A 24,622-nucleotide genomic window follows, 5' to 3' on the forward strand; every position below is an offset into this window, starting at 1 on the left:
CCTTCATTCATTCAAGTTCTAACCCCACACCTCCACTGAGTGTCTGCTTCCCTCCACCATTGTCTTCTGGGTCCCCAGAGGCCCCCACCTCTGTCCCTACTAAGGCAAGCTCAGTTCAATACATCAGCACCCAGTTCTATTGGTGGTGGTGATTGGATAGCCCCACAGATGTTTCTTTACATCTTACATACGTGGGAGTTCATTCCATATCTATCCTCTCCTGGCTGACTTCCCTCAGCTGATGCTCTCCAGATCCACATTGTCCAGGTGCATTACTTAATCTTTTCATACAGCCAAGTCATACTCCATTGTAGCACATGATTTTTATTGAGACCATATGTAAGAGGGAAAGGTTTAACAGAGAGACAGGTAGTATGAAAATCATCAAAACTCCATCCTTTGGAAGCACTACAACAGTCTGGCCGGGCACTGCATCAGGTATGGCACTGCGGCATTCCAAGCAAAGCTAAAATAAGTAGGCTTTTTTTTTTACCACCATGACCCTTTTGTTGCCCCACACAGAGGGCTTTACTTCACATAGTCAGGTCCTACCCCAGTTGGTCACATCCTTGCACTTGCTCCAGCTTCCATCCTTTACAAGCTAAATAGTGCTGGGGAGGGACATCTAAAAATTGAAAGTCATAAAATAACCAAAGAATAGCTCTAGCATGCTTCTTACTCAGAGGGGTTGTAATTGTGTGCGGAAGGATCATAGACCCAACCAGCATGGAGTTAGGGTGTCGTAAAGAAGGGTTCTGCAAAGATGAAGAATAGTAGAGGGTGCAGAGGGCAGACATGAGGACAGAAGCATTGAGTCCAATATGGGCTCTTCTCATTGTCCAGAACAAAGAAGGTTTATGCTGGGGCTAAGAACAGAGGATTAAAGTCAGAATCTCGGGCCTTCAGTGTGAAATTTTTCAAGTTTTATTTCTTCACAATTGAACCCACCAAAAGGTTTGAACTTTAATTTCTCCTAAGAATTGATCATAAAGAAAATATTCCACTAAAATATGCACTACATACCATTAATTTACATCCTCTCTGGGGGCTGCTAAGGTACAACTACAAGTCTACTCTCTCCACTTTTACAAGACCACAGGGCTAGAGAAATAGTACAGTGGCTAAAGCACTTGTCTTGCATGCAGCTGACCTGGATTCAATCCCTACATGATCCCCTAAGCATTGCTAGGAGTTATTCCTGAGCACAAAGTCAGGAGTAAGTCCTGAGCACAAAGCCAGGTGTGGCCCCCAAACAAAACAAAGTTAAAAAAAAAGACCTTTTATTTCTGTGTTATATTGCTGGTGAGTGTGGGGACTGCATAAGGGCATGACTGTGCCGAATGTAGGGTATTTGCTATTTTTCAGGTTGAAAAAAAATCATAAAAATTGGGAACACGTTTATGTTGTATTCTTTTGTTGTTGACTTTTTACTTATGGTCTTTTCATTACCTCCCTTCGCTCTGGCCAATTGTGCCTGCTGAGTGATGTGATGTCCTCACCCAGGCACTAGAGATGCTTCAACACCTGGCCTGACTGTGCCTGAGTCAAGCCAGTTTCTGCATAGTGCAGTGACGAGCAGAGTGACACTTCCCCATGCTATTCCAAACCCCTTGCCTGTTCCAACATCCGCAGACGCTGTAGCCCTGGTTGTGGGCTTCCTGCAGAAACCACAGGGAGGCAGCTTCCCCTCACCACCTCTGCCTTGTCACTTACCCTGGTCACTTACCCTGTCACATGCACTGGTGCCGTGCCTTTTCTTGGGCTCTATGAGTAACAAGTTGTCTTCCTGGGTTTTGCAGAAAGGGCATGTGCTCCCAAATAATTCTGGGGGGCCCAGGAGCCACCAGGGCAACATTTGTCAGTGCCAGGGATTAAACTCAGGTCCTTTTACATGAACCCCATGCACCCCTTCTAAGAGCCAGCTCCTCAGTCCACAAGTCAACTTTTTAGTGACTGTCATCCACTTGTCTATTGGTCTTCCATAAGGAACAATAGAAAATCCTGCTTTTAGAAGCAGTCAATTGACACAAGAAATGCAAAGGGGTGGATTTCTAAGCTAACCAATAACATGATTTTGCAGCTCATTTAGTTCATAATGTTCATACTCTTATCTTAGGCAGCAGGTTCAGAAGAGCCAGGAGCATATTTCTTTATCTGTTGGCCTTGAAAGGGGCGAGCAGGATTGTGACAACAAACTTCTCAGTCCCATTCCTGCCTCAGCAATACTTGGTCATAAGCTAGTTGCATTTCTGCAGGTCAGGGGAACAGAAGCTGGGCAGAAGCACAGGGAAGGGATTTGTGTTCCTTCTCCTCCTTAGAGTCACTCTTGTCTCCTTGCATACTGCATACAAATTTTTGTGTAAGTTATTTTTTAAAAAATTAATTGAATCACAGTGAGTTACAAAGTTTTTCATGATTGTATTTTATGCATACAATGTTCAAACACCCTTTTTTTTCACCAGTCTACATTTCCTACCACCAGTGTCCCCAGTTAACCTCTTTCATCTCTCCCTCTATGGCAGTCACTTTTCTCCTCTCTCTCTCTCTCCATCTTTCCCTCTTCCCTCCTTTCTCTCTTTCTCTTTCCTCCCTCTTTCTCTGTGTGTTTCTTTCTCTAATTGTGCACTATGGTTTGCAATACAGATACTGAAAGGTCAACATATGTAGCACTGTAGCACTGTCCTCCCAATGTTCATCGATTTGCTTGAACAAGCACTAGTAATGTCTCCATTTGTGAGACTTGTTGTTACTGTTTTTTTTTTTGGCATATTGAATACACAATGGGGAGCTTGCCAAGCCCTGCCATGTGGGCAGGATACTCTCAGAGCTCTCAGAGAAGGACAGAGGAATTGAACCCGGGTCGGCTGCGTGCAAGGCAAATGCCTTACCCCTGTGCTATTGCTCCAGCCTTAAAATATATATACGTATATATATATATATATACATATAATATATTAAAAATTTTCAGGTAAATTTTGAGAAGGAAGCAGACCCTAATGTTTTCCCTCTCCTTTGCAGTCAGGCTACCCCCAGAAAGCAAATACGAGCAATAGCACAGTGGTAGGGCATTTGCCTTGCATGTGACCGACTCGGCTGACCCAGGTTCGATTCCTCTGCCCCTCTTGGAGAGCCCGACAAGCTACCAAAAGTATCCTGCCTGCACAGCAGGGCCTGGCAAACTACCCGTGATGTATTCGATATGCCAAACACAGTAACAACAAGTCTCACAACGGAGCCATTACTAGGCCCACTTGAGCAAATCGATGAACAATGGGAGGACAGTGCTACAGTGCTACAGGGCTACCCGCCTTCCCAACTTGACAAGGACTCACCCAACTTAATGGCCAGCTGTTCTGAGTTCTGGAATTCCTATTCAGGAAGTTCCCTGTGGCTACATATGTAAGCCACTCTCTGTTAGGGAATATTTAAATGGAGTAACTAGCTCACTTTTGTAAATGGTTTATGATACTTTGTAGCAGTCTTCTAAGAGTTAACTTAGTCAAAAATAAAATCCATGTGTCCCAGATGCTTAACTAGTTCCTCTTTCTTCATGCTGGCTTTGTTTTCCCTCCCTCTGTTTTTCATTGGGAGCTTTCTCTTTCATAGTCCATGTGGCTGGCCAAACACCTCCAACCACACATTGCTGCCTCCCACTCAGCCTCTCTAGGGGCCTGAGAGCTGTAAGCTGGGTCTTTTCTGCAAAACCCGTGGGCAGCATCTCTGGGGAATTCTTTGCCGGCTTTGCTCTGCTTTTTCTTATTTTTTAAATTTTTAATTAGCGAATCACTGTGACAGACTTACAAACTTTGGAACTTTTTGCCACCTCTGTGGCAGGGCATTCCCTTTTGCACTCTCTCTCGTTTGGGGTGTTGTGGTTTGCAACAGAGATGTTAAGTGGCCATCGTGTTTGGTCTATAGTCTACTTTCAGCCCGCATCTCCCATCCCGAGCGGGCCCTCCTTGCACCTTTTACTTGGCGGCCCCTTAGCAGGATTTTCTCTCCTTTGAGGGAAGAATGAGGCAATAGTTTCCGTAGACCTGCCAGGGAAATGAAGAGGCAGAGCATGAAGAAAGGTCCACAGGCCCTCACCAGCCACTGCACCACAAGAATCCAGTTGGACCCTGAGCCACAGAAGCATTCAGGCACCCTGGGATGCTGGGGTAGCCATCCTCTTGGTAGCCAGCAGTGATAACAAGGAGCCCCCAAGGAATGGCCTGGGCGGCCGATGCCCAAGTTAGGGCAACAATTGTAAAGTAACCTCCACAAAAACCACAGTCTGTCTACACTTCAAGGAGTTGTGGGAAGGACTGTGTGATTTTGGGAGACAAAGGAGAACAGGGACATTTGGTGGAGTCTGCTTATGAGACTCAGTTACTCTCTCGAACTCAGGAGCCCTGGGAAAACCCAAATAACACACAGCCAATCTGACCATTCATTGATTGTAAGTGCCAAAAGGTGGTACAATGGGGCCCCAGGGCCAGGGAAAGTTCAGTCAGCAAGAAAGCATCTGTGTACTGCAAGCAGGTGATCCCCACCCCATTTCTAGAAAACCCCTCGCATTTGAGATCCTGAGGACATCCTTTGTGGTTGAAATTGTTGGTGGTGGATTTGTTACCTGGCTGTTCTTCCTGTGCTATGCGCACAGATGCTTGAGGCTCAAACACTGCTGAAGGTTCCATCCATCCAGATGTTCTCAAAGACTGAAAACCCATGAGATCATATGCAGCCTCTGAGATCAGCCACTCCAAGGAAGAAAACCCCATTGCTTTAATTTGTTCTCTTAAATCTGAGCTTGAGTGCTCAAAAGTCATTTAGAGCCTGTGGTTCAGGGCACTCACACTTTTTTGTTCTCAAGTGGCCTGTCCTTGATACATTTGCTATAGTATCCAAAACCCAACAGATCTAGATATAAATTGAAGAAGTTGACAACTCAACCACTCCTACCCTGAGTCCCACGCAACTGTTCCATAATCACACATAGAACTGTGGGTTTCAGCTTTCTGAATGCCAGATTTAATTCTGAGAGTGCCCTCTAAATATACACACATACAGAGCTTAGGTTAGTTTTGTCATGTACATGCTTTTAAATATATAGTTTTGTGTGAGTTTTGTTTTTGTTCGGGCTTTTTTTTTTGCACTTTTTTTTCACTGATATTAAAAGACCATGTTCTGACATCCAAAAATACAAAAGCAACTGGTGTTGGTGTGGATGTGGGGAGAAAGGGACTCTCCTTCACTGCTGGTGGGAACACCGACTGGTTCAGCCCTTTTGGAAAACAGTAGTGACAATTCTCAAAAAATTAGAAATTGAACTCCCATTTGACCCAGCAACACTACTCCTGGGAATATATGCCAGAGAGGCTAAAAAGTACAGTAGAAGTGAAATCTTCATTTGTATGTTCATTGCTGCACTGTTTATGCAAAATCTGGAAAAAAAAACTCAGTGCCCAAGAACAGATGACTGGTTAAAGAAACTTTGGTACATCTACACAAAGGAATACTATACAGCTGTTAGAAAAGATGAAGTCATGAAATTTGCATATATGTGGATCAACGTGAAGTTTCATGTTAAGTGAAATGAATCAGAAAGAGAGTACAGGCGTAGAAAGATTGCACTCATTTGTGAAATATAAAGTAACAGAATGGGAGACTAACACCCAAGAGTAGTAGAGATAAGGACCAGGAGGTTTGCTCCATGGCTTGGAAACCAGCCTCACATGCTGGGGGAAAAGGCAGCACAGATAGAGAAGGGAACACCAAGTAAAGGATGTTGGGAGGACCCATTCGGGTTGAAAGATGCGTGCTGAAAGTAGACTATAGACCGAACATGATGGTCGCTCAATACCTCTATTGCAAAACACAACACCCCAAAGGAGAGAGAATAAAAGGGAATTCCCTGACGCTGAGGCAGGGTGAGGTGATGGGGGATGAGGTGGGGGTTGTATTGAGGGAAGTTGGGAACATTGGTGGGGGCGAATGGGCACTGATGGGTAAACAATCATTGTATGTCTGTAATGCAAACACGAAAGTTCATAAGTTTGTAACTGTACCCCACAGTGATTCGCTAATAAAATAAATAAAATAAAAACAGGATATTTTCTCATTATAAAAAAGACACCATGTTATAAATATTTAATATAAATATTAAATTTTTTAAAATTTTATTTTTATAAAGTATTTCACAATATTTGGTTATATTTAATATTTGAACACAAATCTCCCCACCATTACACCTTCCCACCACCATGTTTCCATCCCAAACCCCAACTCATGCCCATAGCAGAACCAAAACAATTTATTTTGTAATTTTTGTTATGAATAAACTGCTGAAAATGCTCCAAAAAAGTTTCCTTAGAGGAAAATATTGAGGATTCTTGTATTTCATCCAGGGGCCATTAAACCCTTCTATAAAAGATTACTACCATGTTGTTAAGGTTGAAACTTGTGTGTATATATATATATATATATATATATATATATATATATATCCCTCTGAGATTAGTTGCCTTCTACTTTAAACCCCATCAAACGTGGTGCACTACTTTTAGAACATGAGTGGTGAGAGGTATGAGGTGTCTAGGAATAGGTTCACTTGTGGGTGGGGCTCAACCTGATAATGTGCAGAGTAGCCATGGGCATGGCGGGAGTTGAGTTCTGGAGGTTTTTGGTTGCTGGGGCTGGGTCCCTTGGGGCGGGAAGGGGCCTCACCTGGTCCCTTCCGGAGTGCACCAAATGAAGCAGCCTGGCATGGGATCTGGTGGCATGTCTATGGTGAGTCATTTTATGCTCTCTTCTGAGAGATTTCTAATGAGCCTCTTATTAAATGTTTCTAAGACTGATGATTTGCTCAGTATTTCTGAGATTTATCCATTTTACTGTGTGTAAAATGTAGCTTGTTTATGCTACCACCACAAAATAGGTGTGCTGCGTTACACCGCAGTTGGTGGATCTGTCCTTTCATCTAGTATTTGGGTATTTTGGGTTGTTTCTGTGTTGTTATGATTTTTCCCCTTTTGTTGTGGAGATTGTCAAACATGTACAAAAGTAGAGAAAGTAGCATAAGGAGTCCTCCCTGATCTCACCCTCTCAGTATTGGTGAGTACTGGATCTGCAGTCCCACCCAGCGCTGCAGGATTCTTCTGAGGCCATCCTCAGCCAATTATGTGCACACAATTTTCTGTATCTTAGAATAATATTGACTCTACTTTTAAAATATGACAACCCGTAGGGGCAGAGAGATAATATGGGGAGTACGGTGCTTGCCTTGCATGCACTTGACCCAGTTTAATTCTTAGCATCCCATATAGTCCTCCCAAACACTGCCAGAGGTAATTTCTGAGTATGAAGCCAGGAATAATCTTTGAGCATTGCAAAGTATGGCACTAAAATAAACAAATAAAAGTCAGAATCTCAGTATCACATCACACCTTGATATGATTGTAAATCTGATGCTCGAAATTGCACAAAGACCTCTGACCTCTCAGTCTGACCTCACATTTCTGAATTGTAGAGGTAGAAAGTGCCATGATATTGAGATGGAGCCCCCATAAAACTGTCACTGATCATTCTCTTCTGGCTGGAGTTAGCTGCTTTCTGAGGGCCATTGCCAGAACCTGAAGGCTGGAAATTCTGGAGAACACTGGCAGAGGAGTTCCAGGATGAAGGAGGGGAGAAGCCAGGAATCTGGGAGTATCCAAGCCTGAAGATCCAGAAGAGGCAAAAGGTCCCAGTTACAAAGACAGTACCCTTACCTCACCTTCCATTCCCAGATTCCTGCTGTTGGATCAGGCACTGAAACACCTGTATCTGTCCCCTTGTCCTCCATGCATGCTCAGACAATAGGCAAGGGAGGGGGCAGTGGATAATTCTATAGAAATGCAAGGGTCAAAATGAAAACAACCCATGATTTCCTGTTTCTAAAACAGCTGTCAGCACAATGGTTGTAAAGAGTGTAAAGTATTTCAGGCTTAGCTATTTCATCTACTCACCTTTGCCCTCAGAGAGCAAAAACAACCATAGAGACAAGTAAACAAGCTGGCAGGCCTATGTTCTAATAAAACTTAAGTTACAGGAACAAGACAGACTGGATTTGGCCCCAGGCTACAACAGAGCTTTTGGTCTAAGTAGCATAGCTATTTTATTTCTGTATTGTTCTCTCCCGTGTTTTTTTAATTATTAAATACTAGCTCTTTAGATAGTCTTTGCCATTATCCCCATGTTGCAGATGAGAAAACTGAGAACTTGAGAACAATGGAATTACTAGGATCATAGAGGCACATGCAAGAAGGGCTCAAATGTAACCCATGAAATCTGTCCTCTAAGTTCTTATCCTGTTCTTTTTAGATGTAAATTTATGTCGATATTTTTGTAATCATAAAAATGTATAAAATAGCCAAGGAGAAAACTCAAAAGGCTGGAATATATGTTTTGTGTGTGATAGACCCCACATGTGTTCCCCTGTAATTCATGTCCCAACCCTACCTGCAACATTGCCAGACTGAGCACCGCTGGGGAGACCCCAAAAATGTATAAAATACCATGAGTATATTATAGTACCTCACATATATTGCATTACAAAATATAGGGCTACACATATTTTGGTCTCACAATTTTGAGCTTTGTAATTTATGTGTGATGTATGTTTTTCATTATTGAGGTAATAATTCTCACTGAAGTATTTCATATATATGATTGTTTTCTTTACTGAATTATTTACTATGATCATTTAAAAAATTATACAGTACTAGTAGTGGTGTGAATACTGTGTTTACTGGTGGCATTTGCCAATTTCCATGATACAAATAAGCTTCCACATGGCATTGCTGGAGAATAGAGTAGAAATATCTTGCATGGCTCCTGCAGGAAGGCATGAAACTCACATACCTCAGAGTCCACTGATTTCACATGCATGTGTGATACCACATATAACCTCTTTACTCCCTGATATCAAATGTAACTTGGTTTATAATGAGGCTTGAGCAGGATTGTTTTGTGAAGACCTTATTATATCTTCTTTTTCTGTTTTGTTTTGCTTGGGAATCAAAACTGACAGTACTCAGGGCCGACTTCTGACTGTACTTGGAGGTCACTCCTGGCAGGAATCAGGGGATCAAATTTGTTACCAGAGATTAAACTGGGGTTGGCTTTATGCAAGACAAGTGCCTTACTGGATACACATCTCTCTGAACCTTAATTTCTCCTTTTAACTCCTGTATTATCAGAGTATTTTGGTGTCTCTCTTTTATTATGATTATTATTGAAATTGAACATTGTTCTATGGTTTCTTTCTGTGTTTCTTCTGTAAATTCCCTACTCCTTTTCTTTCATCTTTCATTAGAGTGACAATGTCCTTCTTTAATTTTGAGTTTAATATTACTTGAATGTGCTTAACACACATACTTTGCAGTTAATTTTTATGATTTTATTATCCAGAAATTGTGACATAATGAAGACTATCAAATGTGACTTTGGCTACATTTTTATTAGTAATAAAATCAATAAAATTCAACCTATTTCTATTGATTCCACAAATACATATTAAATATTCAATGTGATTGAGATATTAGGGATATAGTCATAACTAAAGTAACATCTCTGCCCTGATGAATCTTCCACTGGAGTGGGGGGAAAAATAAACAAGAAAATATATAACAGAAGGTCTGGTGGTGACAGAAGCTAGAATGACCATAGAGCAGAGTGAGGGAGAGTGTGGGATGAATACACATATTCTTCAAAAAGAGAAGATGAACACTTGAACAAACTTTTGTGTGGTAAAAGAATGACCCATGCCAATTTTCCCACAATTTGGTCTTTTTTTATTTTATTTTTAAACAATCCACCAATTTATCTGGATTTTACCTTTGGATATGTAACATAAGAGAGGCTCTAATTATTTTTACCAGTATTTATGCATCTATCTCCAATAATCTTTCCTATAGTTCCAGAAACACTGTTGAAATTTGAGTCTCTCTGAGTTCACAGTTATGTTCTTATATGGACTCTTCTGTTAGTATGCTCTATTTTAAAAGGTAAAGGTAAAGGTAAAGGCCCTCCCGTTGATCATCGATTTGCTCGAGCGGACCCAGTAACGTCTCCATTGGAGACTTTGTTGTTACTGTGTCTGGCATATCGAATACTCTCGGTAGCTTGCCGGGCTCTCCAAGAGGGGCGGAGGAATCGAACTCGGGTCGGCCATGTTGGCTGCGTGCAAGGCAAATGCCCTACCCGCTCTTTATTTTATTTTACTGAAGTTGTTCACAATAATTTATTACATTTAGTATTCCAATACCAATGCCATCACTAGTACACCTTCCCACCACCAAAATTTGAACATGTCCACCCTGCCCCCAAGCAGGATCTAAATAATTTATTTCATATTGCATGTTATGAAGAATCCACTAAACTGTAGCACTGTCCTCCCGTTGTTCATCGGTTTGCTCGAGTGGGCCTAGTAATGTCTCCATTGTGACACCTGTTAACATTTTTGGCATATCAAATACATCACAGGTAGCTTGCCAGGCTTTGCCGTGTGGGTAAAATACTCTCAGTAGCTTGCGAGGCTCTCCAAGAGGGGTGGAGGAATCAAACTCAGCTTAGCTGGGCCAGTAGCTTGCAAGGCAAATCCATTAAGCCATTAACAACACGAGACTACTAACATGTTATTAAAGTTTGAGCCTTTTTTTTTCTCCCTGAGATAAGTTGTCTTCTGCCTTACACCCAATCAAATGTGGTGTGCTACTCTTGGTACATCAATAGTGTAAAGTATGAGATGTCGCACAGCCACATTTGCTCCAGGAATTCTAAAATTTTAAATATGGTTATACAGAGGCAGTGATTGAGTTCTGGAAGTTTTGGGCTGCCAGGTTTCTGTTGAGAACGCTGGGAGGGAAACTCACCTGCCCCTGTCTGGGAGGCCTCAGATGAGACAACCTGCTGCAGGGTCTGGAGGAATCTCTAGGACTTGTCTCTGTGTTGCTCTCTTCTAAGAGATTTATTTATGAGTTTCTGGATCATGGCTGTTACCCAGCTTAAATGACACCAGAGGTGGTTCTTGGGCATGACTGCCAGACTACTGAAAGCACAGGAAGATGAGGGGAGGTCACCCATTCTTGACTCCATGTGAGCCTAAAATTTTGGTCACAAGTCCTGCATACTTGGGTTTCTCAGCAATTTCGTTCATGGATGAGGCTCATGTGAGTCTGTGGAGAAATCGGCCATGACTATGGTGGTAATTGAGTTCTGGGTGGGGAGTGGCTATCAGGGCTTTGTTGAGGCAGGGAGTGGAACTCACCTGGCCCCTCTGGGTTGTCCCAGAGGAGACAGCCTGGGATAGGGTCTTGAGGCTTCTCTATGGTATGTGGCTCTCAATTGCTATTTTTTGAATCACGCTTTTAAAAAAATTAACAATCCTACTGCTTCTTTAGCATTTCATTCTTTCTAGTATCAAAATAAAATTCTGCCTTCCTAAATGGTAAATTATGTCCTAACCCTTTTTTTTATCTAGGACAATTCTTTGTGATTGGAATAACTTCCATAAAGTACAGACAAAGAGGCTTCCAATATACTCTTGTTGGACAAATGAATGAAGTTCAAAATCATTTCAATGTATTCAACAACTCTTTTCTGGGGCTTTCGGGTTGCTCATTCTTCTAGATTGATCACAAATAGCACAGTTACTCTCTTTTCCATACATCACACTTGCTCCTTTTGTTCAGTTTTAGAGTGGTCATTCATATTTCTGTCCTTCAGCACAAGAAAGAAATCAAGGGAAGAAGTAAGAAGATGATGAAGGGAAGTAAGAGAGGAGCAGAAGTCAAGGGAACATTAGTAATGTGGGCGAGTAATATAGCTCTATACCCAAATCACAGAGTCAACAACAATAAAAACATGAGATCCAAACTACAACAACCAAACTTTATAATGTCAAGGTGCCAGGTTGAGGTGGGAGAGGGAATCTGGGGACACTAGTATGGGGAGTTGAAACTGGTGGTGGGATTAGTGAACATTATATATATATATCTATATACACATTCCTGTCATTTACCACAAATGCACTATAATTATGATCAACTGCAGCTTGTTGGTCAACTAAGGAAGAGAATAGCTCCTTCAAAAATCCAGGCACAGGGGCTTGGAGAGATAAAGTACATCTGGTAGGGCACTCGTCTTACACATGATCAACCTGAGCACTCTAAATGCCAGGAGTAACCCTAAACATCGCTGGGTGTTCCCCGAGAATAAAAACAGTCAGGCATTTCTGTATAAAATGGTATAGCTAACATTTAAACTACTTTATTTCCTTTATTTTAGTTGGGTGGCATTGAAAATCTTGATGGCGAGGGTTTAACAAGTTTGAACAGTATGTTTTTCCAATTTTGTGTTTATACCGTCTGTGCATCCATATCCCCAGCAGAACCAAAAAGACCAGCGACAGCGGGGCCAGGGCAATCCCCCAGGAGAATGTGGTAGCTGTGGGAAGAAGAGAATCACATCAGGAATTGAGTATTCTCTCAATGCCCAGTAGGACAGTCCAGTGCATATTTAACAGAGAAGAGGTGAACAGGACTTGGCACTTCCTAATCAATGTATCTGGAATTCCAGACAGTGTATCCCTTGTACCAGGACCAAGGACATTTGAGAATGCTAACATTCAGGCAACAGATAGGTGGTAAAAACTTGTTAGTGCTGAGAAACAAAACTGCATATAGGCAAGTGTCTGTGATTTAGTATTGAAGTTCACTTTCCATGGGATTCTCCACTTCCCAGTCTGTTGCCAGCCACCATCTGTTCTGGCAGAAAAATTATATGAAAGCCCGGAATGTCTTTGAGTAATGGTTCCCAGAGTAAGCCTTTACCTTAAGATAATCTGAGCAGACATAGATACATTTCTGTTGCCAGCAAGTGGCTCAAGTGAGAAACTCTGGTGGAGCACAGAGAACAGTTAGAGAACAGATGAGTTGGGTTGGGTTGTCACTCTCTGCCCTGATCTACCCAATTCCAGCTTTCTGCAGTTGCCCTCCCAGGAAAGGAGAGATAGGTGGTCATCCATGTTTATTCCTTCCCTGCAGCTACACAGGGCATGATGGGGTCCCTCTGGAATGAATCCGACTTTTCTGCTGCTATTAGGGTGTCAGCTAACACACTGACCACCTCTCCCTTCCTGCTCAGCACTCCACGCTGAGAAGCCTTGGTATGGTCCCACTGATAAGACGAGTATTTCCTTTTTCCTTTATCAAATGTCCTTAAATGACACCTGTTGATTTGGCTTAAGCTTTCTTTTCATTTCCTGCTGACTGATAGTTTTGAACCCAAAGCTGTCCTAAACACCAACTCCCAGCTCATGAAGAATGAACTTCTTGACTTCAGGAGAGAGGGTTCCACCTGCCCCAGGAGACATAGTGTGGGTAAATGACCCTGTTGATCCATCATGGTGAGGACACACATTTTAAAGCATTTATCAAGGAATCTTTTCATCTTTCTTCAAAAAGTCGGTTGTTCTTTCAATTCTTACCTGACTGTCATCTCTCCAAGTCCTCCTTTGCTTGTAAACAACAACAATAACAAAATCAAGAGACTTTTTTTCTTTCATTAGCAAGAAATGCAAGGGACTTTCCACTTAATCATCAGGACAATGAGTAACTTTGTCTAGCAACCAAAGAACAGTGAACATTTTATTTCCCTTTATTGTTCCCAAATGACATACCTTCTTTAACTGTGGTACGTAGCGTCTGAAAACCCAGTGTATTGGAGACAACACATTTGAAATCCATGTTCAGATCCTCTCTTTTGACTGGGTCAAAAATGAGTGGCACTTCAATGTAGTTTTCATTATTTTCTGTATATTCCCTGAGTGAGAAAATTTTACTTAAACATGATGCATTAAATACAAGCTTGATTTTAAAATGTAGATACCCAGACATTCTCAGTAGTGCCCATTGTGCTTAATTTGATTTTAAGGTTCATAGTCTGGAGTCAGAGAGATAGTACAGTAGGAAGGGCACATATCCTTTACACATAGCTGACCTAGTTTGATCCCTGGCATCCCATATTGTCTCCCACACCTCAACAGTAATGATCCCTGAGTACTGCTGGGTGTGCCTTGCCCCCCAAAATGATAATATTTTTAGTTCTTCGGAGGCCTGTCCAACATAGTTTATTCATTTTAGAGACTTTTTGATATGTTGCTGTTATAGGAACAACACTGAAAATGTTGGATGCCATAGTAGGACTCTAGTCACAAGACGTCATGAACTAGCTTCATTTAGATAATGAGGAAAATATTTTAAAGTCCTTGATGAACAAAAGAGCCCTTGTGTGGAATAGAAATGTCTAGTTTTGGAAAACACAATTGTATCTCCAATTAATCATTTGCAGATATGAAGAGTGGGGAGTTTCCAGGACTCGATTCTCAGCAGTCTCTCTTCTGCTATCTTTGCTGCAAATATCACTTCTGGAAATCGAGTTAAGAAAGAGGGAAATCGTTCTCATTGGCAAATCTGTCTTCTATAATGTGATAGGAGTCTGATGACAGCTCACTGCTGTCTCCCTGTGTAAATGAACATCTTTTGAGGTGAAAACACTAAACAGAATTTTCTCTATGGGGCAGACATTGGCTCCGTTAAGTAAATGGTTGGTGGAAGCCAAGTTTCAACAAGGAGTTAGCAGCAAACAATCCTGAAACCACACAAAACATTCATGCAACTAAATTGCATCCAGAAAGAATTCTTTATGGGCCTTTCAAACAAATTCCAAACTTTGGCAAACAAATATTTAGGCTATTTTGAAGTACTAAATTGTAATTTTAAAAAAGTACTTCATAATCTGGAGCATGGAATGACATTCTCCCTTCCTTATCCACAATTATTTCCTATATATAAGTTCTGGATGTCCCACTTTGAGAGTAAGAAAACATTGTTCTGAGGCAAATATTTATGTGAAAAGCATTTATTTATTTTTTAATATTAACCTCCATCAGCAACTGTGCCATGCACAAATCCCTGAGACATCTCCTCCGTGGGAGTCTCTCTAACTGTGAGGCTAAAATTTTCATCTGAAATTTCAAAAACAAAAAAAAATACTTCCTTGTTCAGTTAGCAGAATGGAGAAACGCATTTGCTCCAACTTATTTGTTGAAAACTATAAAAATCCTGGTCTGAGAGGTAGTACAGAGGGTAAGGCCTTACTTGCAGCCAACCTGAGTTCGATCATGCTGTCACATATCGCCCCCCGCCCCAAGCACCTGCATGAGTGATCCCCTAGCACAGAGCCAAAAGTAAGCCATGAACACCACCGAGTGTGGAAAAGAAAAAGAAATCTACAAAAATCAGAGATGAATGCATTCATGAAATGCAATACTAAATATCAACTCATCAGTTCCAATGCAACTAATATAATTCTCAGTAATAATAGAATGGTCAGCAACAACTCCATGTTTTTAATTCTGAACAGATTTTAAACACATGATCTTGAGCGTGGTCTGTGTATTCTATTGTTAGGTTCAATATGACATTGTCTCTAGAGAAGAGTCAGAAATAGCTCGAAGCTGGCAGAACTTCTCCCACTTACTGGCGTTGGCCCTGGGTGATGCGGTGCCCTGGGTAGGCCGTCTCTATGTTGGTATTGTTGGCCATCCACAACAGCATGGTGGTTGACTGGTCACCAGACCCAAGAAACACCTTACATGGGATCGTCAGTTTGGAACCTAGTACAGGACACAGATAATTGGCCATCAGAACCCAGCCTGAGAACTCAGGGACCCCCAACTCACATCTCCATCAGTCAGCCTATCAATGGCCTTGCCTGAACTTCTCAAACACTCCTTACTGGAGATAGAAACCTAGTTCCCCGGGACAATTCCTTTGAAGGAGAACCGGAACACAGTCCAAGGATCTCCAGTTCCCTCAGCTGGCAGAGGAAAACCCTGAACAAACTCTCTTCAAGACCACTCAGCTTCTCCAGGACACTCTCAATTCAACAACTGCTTCCTTGGGCTTCATTTATTCTAGTAGCCTGGCAAGCTACCGAGAGTATCCCGCTCACACGGCAAAGCCTGACAAGCTACCCGTAACGTATTTGATATGCGAAAAACAGTAACAACAAGTCTCACAATGGAGAAGTTACTGGTGCCCGCTCGGGCAAATCGATCAACAACAGGAGGATAGTGCTACAGTACTACCATACTGGAGCCCCCTCCCCAATTATGTTAAACTTTGTTTCTTGGTATTTGTTTTGTTGTTTTTTTGAGAGGTCACACCCACAAGTGCTCAGGGGACCATAAGGGGTTCTGGGGATCAACTCGGATTGGCTATTGGCCGTGTGAAAGGCGAATGTCCTATCTGCTCTACTGACGGGTGGGGGTGGGGTGGGGATACAACCTGCTGTGCTCAGGGCTCACTTCTGGCTCTGAGCTCAAGGGACAATATGGGGTGCCAGAGATTAAACCCTGTAAGGCAAGCATCTTTCCCACTTTACTATATCTCAGTTTATTTGACTTTTTACTGTCAGCCAGGAAGGAATAAGCACCAAACAAATATCGCACCTATATCTTTCTCTCTGTGCTGTGACCCCAAGTCAGATGCAGAATGTCCACTCTTCTTCCTCCTTTCACACCCTTGGAACCTAAAGTATTGTCATCTGGAAGCAGCCATACACACACACACACACACACACACACACACGTTAAAACCCCAGAATCTGTGTGACCCTTTGATTCCTCTGTGATCCTCAACCATTCCTTCTGGAAAAAAATAAAGAAACAGGAGCTCCCTACAGCCTGGAAGGCATCATCAGGAGCAGGAATCACAGGAAGGAAGCACGTTCCTAACAGCCTCTGCCACATGATCAAAGATGGAGCATGCTGGCAAGGTTTTGTCAAGTCTCTAAACCAGTCACCAGCTCTCACGGCAGCAAGGTACAAAACTCAGGCCCTGGTGATGGGGCAGGGTCTAAAGCTCATGCACGGATTTCCGCTTCCTGATGGCATATGGTCCCAAAGCACTGATGGCATATGGTCCCAAAGCACTATCACTGGAGCAATAGCACAGCGGTAGGGCGTTTGCCTTGCACGCAGCCAACATGGCCGACCCGAGTTCGATTCCTCCGCCCCTCTCGGAGAGCCCGGCAAGCTACCGAGAGTATTCGATATGCCAGACACAGTAACAACAAAGTCTCCAATGGAGACGTTACTGGGCCCGCTCGAGCAAATCGATGATCAGTTGGAGGGCCTTTACTGTCTAAATAGCCCTGGAATTTCCAGCACCACAGGTATAAGAGGCATTGTGAAGCTCACACGGGGCTGCCTGAGAATATTCAGGAAGTCCCAGCCTCCTGAGTACTGTTTAGAGAGTGCATCCAAAAAAAATTTAGAAAAGAAAAGGAAAAAGAAGAAACTGTCTCTGACAGACCAGTAGTGGGTCCAGCGTCGCTGAACAAATGGAGATTTTGGGAAACGCTGAGTGTCTGAGGAGGTTTGTGAAAGTCCTGATTCTTTTAAATACATTTAAATATAGGACAGGGGCCAGCTGGAATGGGGGGATACATGTGTCCTTCCTGGGAGTAAGTGTTTCCAGAAAACTTAGGTTTTGCTTTGGGTTTCTGTAGTTGGGACTTTTATAGTGATGTGGTTATCTCACCGCGATGCTATTTGTAACAGTTGACAAAGGGAATATCAATGCTATTTCGGCCTCTCCCCTGTGGTCTAGGGCTCCAAGCAGGCACACTGCAGGCAGGGGGTGGAGGTGAGAAACACAGGGTCCAGGGCAGAGTTTTGGAGTGGACAATCCCCATCCATTGCATGAACCTCCTTGCAGGTCTTACCCAGTGAAGTCAGTATGGTCTGGTGGGGAGAAACAATCACAGGAATCGTCTCCTCTAGCCTTTCTGGAGAAGAGAGGAACAAAGAGCAAAGAGTTAATGAGGAAAGCTTTCACTTCTAGCTGAGGTTCCAGTTCCATTACTCAGCTAATTAACTGGGTTCTCTTTACATAATGAAATTCTTAGGCCTTTGTCTGCCAAAGGAAACTGGCTCTTGACAAAACTGAGCATCTTCAGCCAAAGCTTTTCCCAGCAGAGAGATTACTGGCAGCAACTACACTGCACATGCATTCCAGATGCTCTTTGCCTTGTGCTAAAAAATTAACCCTTCCAGTCCGGGACTTCTTGAGGGAATTTTTATAATAGGTTATATTCACGGGCTAATTTTTACCAGACTTAAGAAAAAGACTGCAAGCCCAAAATGAGTTTACTGAAGTCAGATGCCACATCTATGAGCTGCAACTGAATTTCTAATTCATCTTTGGTCTCCCCCTCTTCCAGAGATGAACCTTGCATGGTCCCAGCTGATGGGGCATCGGGGCTGAGTCCTGCCCTTTAGAAACCCTCCGCCCTGGGAGGAAGGTGACCACGCCTGAAACAGTCAACTCTTCTCTTTCCTGCTTTCTGGGCCCTTTTCAGTCTATAAAATTCTGTTGCGGGCACTAGAGTTATTTCTAGATTCTGGCTATTGGAATAGGCTACAAGAAGTGCAGGTGACTTTTCTGTGTTGTACTTTTGGGCCTCCAGGTTATATTCCCAGTAGTGGTATTGCTGGGTCCTATAGAAGCTCAATTTCTAGCTTTTTGAGGAATGCCCTTATTGTTTTTACAAGTCAAGATGAGGAAGGGAGGGCAGGTAGGATAGAGAAGAGACCACAATGACAAACATAGCCGGAAATTACCACTCTGGACATCTGGACAAGAACTGAGTGCTGAAGGGAGGTAAAGGCACATAACATGCATAATAACCTTTCAGTGCCTGTATTGCAAACCATAATGCCCAAAAGGAAAGATAGAGAAAAGTATCTGTCATAGAGGCAGGCTTGGGAGGGGGAGGGGGTCAGTGGCAGGAGGGAAACTGGGGACATTGGTCGTGGGGCATGTACAGTGGTTAAGTGATAGGTGTTGGAGCAATGTGTGACTGAAACCCAATCATGAACAACTTTGTAACTATGTATCTCATGGTGAAAGAAAGAAAAAGAAAGGAAGGAAGGAAGGAAGGAAGGAAGGAAGGAAGGAAGGAAGGAAGGGAGGGAGGGGAGGGAGGGAGGGAGGGAGGGAGGGAGAGAAGGAAGAATGAAGGAAGGGGGAGGGAAGGAAGGAGGGAGGGAAGAAGGGAGGGAAGGAGAGAGAGAGAGAGAGAGAGAGAGAGAGAGAGAGAAATTTGTGGGAAAAAAATCTGCCCCTGGGAACAGCTCTCTGAGCTCCCCTAGGGTGTTTGTTGCAGATGTTGCCTAACAGATGAAATCTGGAACTAGTCAGTGAGATACTCCGTATTTCCAATGACCCTGAAGTATACATGCCCAGAAACCCCTCCACTCCATCACCACCTTCCCAAAGATCTGCCACAGACAAAGAAACCACTTCAGAAAATAAACACCCTAAAATAAGTCTGTGCCACCCATGTGTAATGCCTGAATGCATGTATAGTGCCTTGTTTTGAACCCACTGGGGAGTTGCAGGGGTGGGAAACAACTTTACATGAATGCCACTAAACCATGACCTGTGGTGAACAGAACGCTGGCAGTTTGGCATGGTTGGTGGTACAGCCCATGGACAAATGCCTCTTGCAGTGACCTACAGCCCTTACTTCTCCTGCGGTCACAGGGTGGCCTCAGGAGCAGAGTGGTGCATAGTGCAGGAGGCTCCCAACTGAAATCCATGGGGTTCTACACTTTCACTGGACCAGGGGGCTTATCCAGCACAGAGTACAGACTCCCATAACTAAGGAGCTCCACCACGGAGCCTGGATCTCAATTGCCAGCAAGTATCCAGGGTGATTCTATGGTTGCATGCCCAGAACCGTTCTTGTGTATTATAGAGTGAGCTCAATATGGATGGTATGTGAGTAATAATACATGAATGCTCTGATGTAGGATGTCATTGGTTTGTCTTTTCTGCCTTGCCGCAGGAAGCTTAGGTTTATTGGGTTACTCCCATCGCAGTGCTCCTATTTCTCTGTGTTTATTTTCAACTTTTTTCTTTGTGCTCTGTTAACTTGTAAATATTGTTTTTTCTCTTCTCCTTAAGCCCTTTGCATAGTTAATTCAGAGCAATGTCTTTTTGTATGGACACAAGAAGACAGTAAATGCTATGCTTTTGTAACATGGGAGTTATAATTAACTCTAAATGATATTTTCCTCCTGGGCATCTTTTTTTCCCCCGACCTAAGCCTCAGCTGTGCTTATTTTCTAGCACCCCCAAAGGCAGGGTCCCGATGAGGGAATGAATGAAACAGGGCAAGCAGTGAGCTATGTGCTACCCTGGCATCGAAATGGGCCTGGCCAAAGTGTCATATTGCTTAACTCTAAGTTAAGAGCTTGGTCATGGACAAATGCTGTCATGATCCAAAAAGTAATAACTAGATTCAGACCTTGCTAAGGTTTGGAGTGATTAATCTGGCCTGAGCACTGTAGTCTGAGTCTGTGGCAAGATGTTCCCAGGAGAGCTGCACTAAGAGCCTCCATGTATCTCTTACTGTGTCCATACAAAAATAACAATATTAAGATGTTGATTGAGTTATTGGATTGAGGAAAGGAGAAAAACACCTTAAGAGGTATTTTGCCCTGTGGGCAGGCAGGAAGGGCTTTGGAATACCCAGTAGGTTGTGTTTCCACCCTTGAGCCTGACTTGTAGTCAGGAAGGGCTTTCTTATGTTGATTTCGCTACCAGACAGGTTGTAGCATGGGCCCAGAGGGCTAGAGCTGGGAGAGACTAGAGTAGGAGAGAGACAGGAGTTGTGGGTGAGATGAGAGAGAGTACAGGGCAGCAAGATGGAGCACGGAGAGACTAGCAAGGGGGACAGAGTGAGAAGGATGCAGAAGAATACACAGGCACTTGGAGACAGAGAGCCCAGGCTGCAAGATGGAGTGCAGAGATATGCGGAAGAGACAGGAAGAGACAGGGAAGAGGGGCAGTGTGAGACTAGAATGGGAAGCTCAGAGAGACTTAAGCAGGCTCTTGGGGAGAGTGGAATAAATGGCAACTGACCAATCAACTGGCTTGGCCCTCTTTTCCTCCTCCATCTGCCCCATGACCCGGGCCCCCCGGCTGGGGGAGCCTCCCAAAGTCCACCCGAACCTGGGTGGCGAGGGGGAGAGCTGCCGAGGCTTCCCTGGCTGCCCCGGGGTTTATACACTCTGAATGCCACACCTATGTGTCCACCAGGAGCTGCTGAGCACCACAGGGATGTCCCAGAAAATGTGAGCACCATCTGCTATGCGAGCTGCCCGCCCCCTAGTGTTCCCACGTGGCAACGCAGAAAAGGAAACTGCAAGCTCCATCAGATACCCAGGATTATCTCATTCCCTGTGGGGAAACAAGAAGCTGTTTGGTCTGAATTTAGGTATGACTGGAAAAATATACACACATATAATAAATGTGCATTCAGCCAGGAGAGACGGTTTTCCCTGCAAGAAAACTAAATCTCTGGATACTCTGTGAGAAAAGATAATTTTCTAAGCCTTGACATAATATATAAAATTTCTGAGGCTCTTGAAGTCTCCATTACATTATTTAGTCTATAAAAAGAATGTCACATTTTCCAGAAAAGTATCCTGAGCTTAAAGACTGAGTTTAACGCTTGCACTGAGCCTCATGTAGGGCTAAAGTATAGTTGACATGCTTGAAATACTGATCAATGCTCTACATTATTTTGAAATAGAACTCATTTAAACCAATGTATATGCACTCACTATTTGAAATATTGGTTTCAAAGGCAACTAGACACATCTTGGAAAGGGCCTAAAAGGGCAGTTCCCACAGTGCTCTCTAGCTGAAACACCTTTAAAAAAAAAGACAGTTCCTTAGTATGACAGACAGAGCCAGGACAGCTGTGCTGGGCAGGACTTACCAGCTGGATTCTTGGAAGGGACCTCTCCACATGGAGTCAATCAGGCTGAGTGAAATGAGTGAGAGGGAGAGGGACAGACATATGAAACTAATACCCAAGGACTGTAGAAATAAGGGCCAGGAGGACTGGTCCATAGTTGGAAGCTGACCACAAGTGGGGCTGGGGGGTGGAAGTGCAGTTAGGACAGAGAAGGGCCCACTATGACAATGGTGGTTGGAAGTGATCACTCTGGACAAGAACTGAGTGCTGAAAAAGGGTAAAGTGATATGCATAAAGTGTGATGACTTTTCAGTACCTCTATTGAAAACCACAATGCCTAAATGAAGAGAGAGAGACAGAGAAAGAGACAGAGACAGAGAGGCAGAGAGAGAGAGAGAGAGAGAGAGAGAGAGAGAGAGCGGTGCCATAGAGGCAGTCTGTGGGGTACTTAGAGGGTGGGGTGGAATGGAAATTGGGAACATTATTGGTGGGAAGTGTACACTGCTAAAGTGATGGGTGTTAGAACATGGTATGATTGACATCCAATCGTGAACAGCTTTGTAACTGTGTTTCTCAGGGTGAATCAATAAAAAAGGAAAAACGAAATCAAAACAAAGGGACCTCTCCAGGGAATCTCCATTTGGCTCCCTCTACTGGCATGTTTTAGCCTCAACCATGGTATCTTCCACAACGTGTACCTCCTACTAATAACTAACTCCCTGTTTTCAAGTACCACTTACTTACCTATCTTATTAACCTGTCTTTAAAAGAGCTGATCCATCTGTTTTTGCTTCATACAAAAGGAATTCAAGGAATTCTAAGGGAGTGGTAATTTGACTTTTTGCATGCTTGTTGGATGGAGAGGACAGCAAGCAGACACTCACTATTGACACGCAGCTTGATAATCCTGGTGATGTTGTAGTGAACACCTCGGTGAATAAATGCCATCCCACAGGTATAATAGCCCGCATCCTCCGCAGACACATTAAGCACGAGTAAGCGAGTGGTTCCTCTCACATTTACAAACTTCTTGTTGTCTTCATCCAAAAGGACAGAACCCTTGGGGTAAGATTTTATTTTGTCTATTTAAAGTTACACTGAAAATGAATTTGCACATCAAAAGCTATGAGTAGCACCATTTATTACTATGTTGAATTTGTAACAAAATATTTGCCTTAATGGGTACTTTGAATATGCTTTCTTTTTGTTTAATTGATTTATGACATTTTTGTGGGGCGCACCCCTGGTGATGTACCATTTGGTACCAGAAGTTGAGCCCAGGATTTCACAAGCTAAGCATATGAGACACCACCTAAGTTACCTTCTGGTGACTTGAACTCTGTTTTGAGAGAAGAAATTTGTTAACATTAAAAAAATTTTTTTAATTGCTGGGTGTGTTTAACCACAGTGTTTAAAGAACGTTTGTTGAGCACTGTGGGAAGAGAAATAAGGAACTCCTCTTTGCCAAAGTAGGTTATTCAAAACACAAGCATACACAAGTTTGTTTATCATCTAAGTTTCAGGACACACCCAGAGAAGAACTGTTATCTTAGAGGTTGAGGGGAAAAGATGCAAGGAAAATAAAACTAAGTATGAAAATGAAGTCATACTTTTTCTATGCACATAAAGGAACGTGGATTCTGCAGAACCACTCTCAAGAGCAAGCTGGCCAATAAGAGAGAAGAGGCTGAGATTGAAGAAAACACCCCAATAAGCACAAAATGTTCTCAGAAGCACCTCCTTCCAAACCATGGTGATTCAAAGCTCATAATCGTCAAATACAACCTCAGGCCATTTTAAAATCTCACTCTGAACGGGAACATAGAGATAACTGGAAATGGTTAGTAGTGTGACTCAGCAAGTGTTATTATTTACTTAGTTACGAGAGATTTAACTGTTGCTAATGTGTGGTATCAAGTAGTGGAAACAAGCAGCAGGACTCAAGACAACAGTGGGCCCCAGGCCTGCAAGTTGTGAGGCGCCTGTGAGTATCATGGTTCTGGCCTGGCCGCCTGGGTCCACGTTCTTGGTTCACCATCCAGTAGCTAAGAGTGCTGGGCAAGTCACTTACATTTCCATCTCACTGGCCTCATCTGTAAAATCAGAGTCCCACCTCACCAGAATAATTTCAAACCCCTGCTTTTGACTGAGTCACTGTCAGGGAGTTAAAACAAACTTATACTCCCCGCTTGCTCAGTGATTCCCTTAAAAAAGGAACAACTATTATTAAACACCTCTAGTCTGTTTTCTTGATCAAGCACCGTGTAGATGTCAAACGCTGTTTCAAGAGCTCCAACCACAATACCCATGACATCTCCAAACAACTCCAGGCAGCTTTACCAGCAGGCAGAGAAAACCCACTGCAAGGGGAACAACTTGCCTGGAGCTGCATAACGCATCAGCTCAGGGACTGTACTCTGGCCCCAGGTGGTTCAACTTCAAAGCCTCTCATCTTCTCTCCATGGGCAAAACCTCCTGCTGCCATCCTTCCACTCTCCCTGAGACCCAAAGGAGATGATTGTATTAAGAGCAGATGAGTACAGAGGAGCTGGGTACTTTTTTCTACTTTTAGAAACTCATTAAAGTCTTTATAATAAGTTGATACCTTATCTTTTCTTGCGTTATAGTACCAGTCAACAGGTTAACCTATTTTTTTTGTCATTTGGGAAGCTTTTAATCTGAGTTTCAAAAAAGAAAAGACTGAAGAAGAGGTTTAGGAAATGGAGTTCAGCCAGAACTGAAATATTTATTAGGTAACTCC

General features: G+C 43.0%; 1 protein-coding gene across 1 annotated transcript in view; it reads right to left on the bottom strand.

The window, feature by feature from the left end:
- Positions 1-12,111: 12,111 nt before the first annotated feature.
- The window catches only part of IL1R2 (interleukin 1 receptor type 2), a 37,306-nt gene continuing 24,795 nt past the window's right edge, over positions 12,112-24,622 (bottom strand). The window contains exons 5-9 of the mRNA XM_056127703.1: positions 22,746-22,920; positions 17,815-17,877; positions 15,565-15,700; positions 13,703-13,845; positions 12,112-12,468 (exon numbers count right to left, since the gene is read on the bottom strand). Of these exons, the coding sequence (XP_055983678.1) occupies positions 12,287-12,468; positions 13,703-13,845; positions 15,565-15,700; positions 17,815-17,877; positions 22,746-22,920 (699 nt within the window). The 3' untranslated portion in view covers positions 12,112-12,286. The remainder of the gene's footprint in view (positions 12,469-13,702; positions 13,846-15,564; positions 15,701-17,814; positions 17,878-22,745; positions 22,921-24,622) is intronic.

Source organism: Sorex fumeus, unplaced genomic scaffold, assembly GCF_029834395.1.
Source record: "Sorex fumeus unplaced genomic scaffold, SorFum_2.1 ptg000006l, whole genome shotgun sequence".
NCBI lineage: Eukaryota > Metazoa > Chordata > Mammalia > Eulipotyphla > Soricidae > Sorex > Sorex fumeus.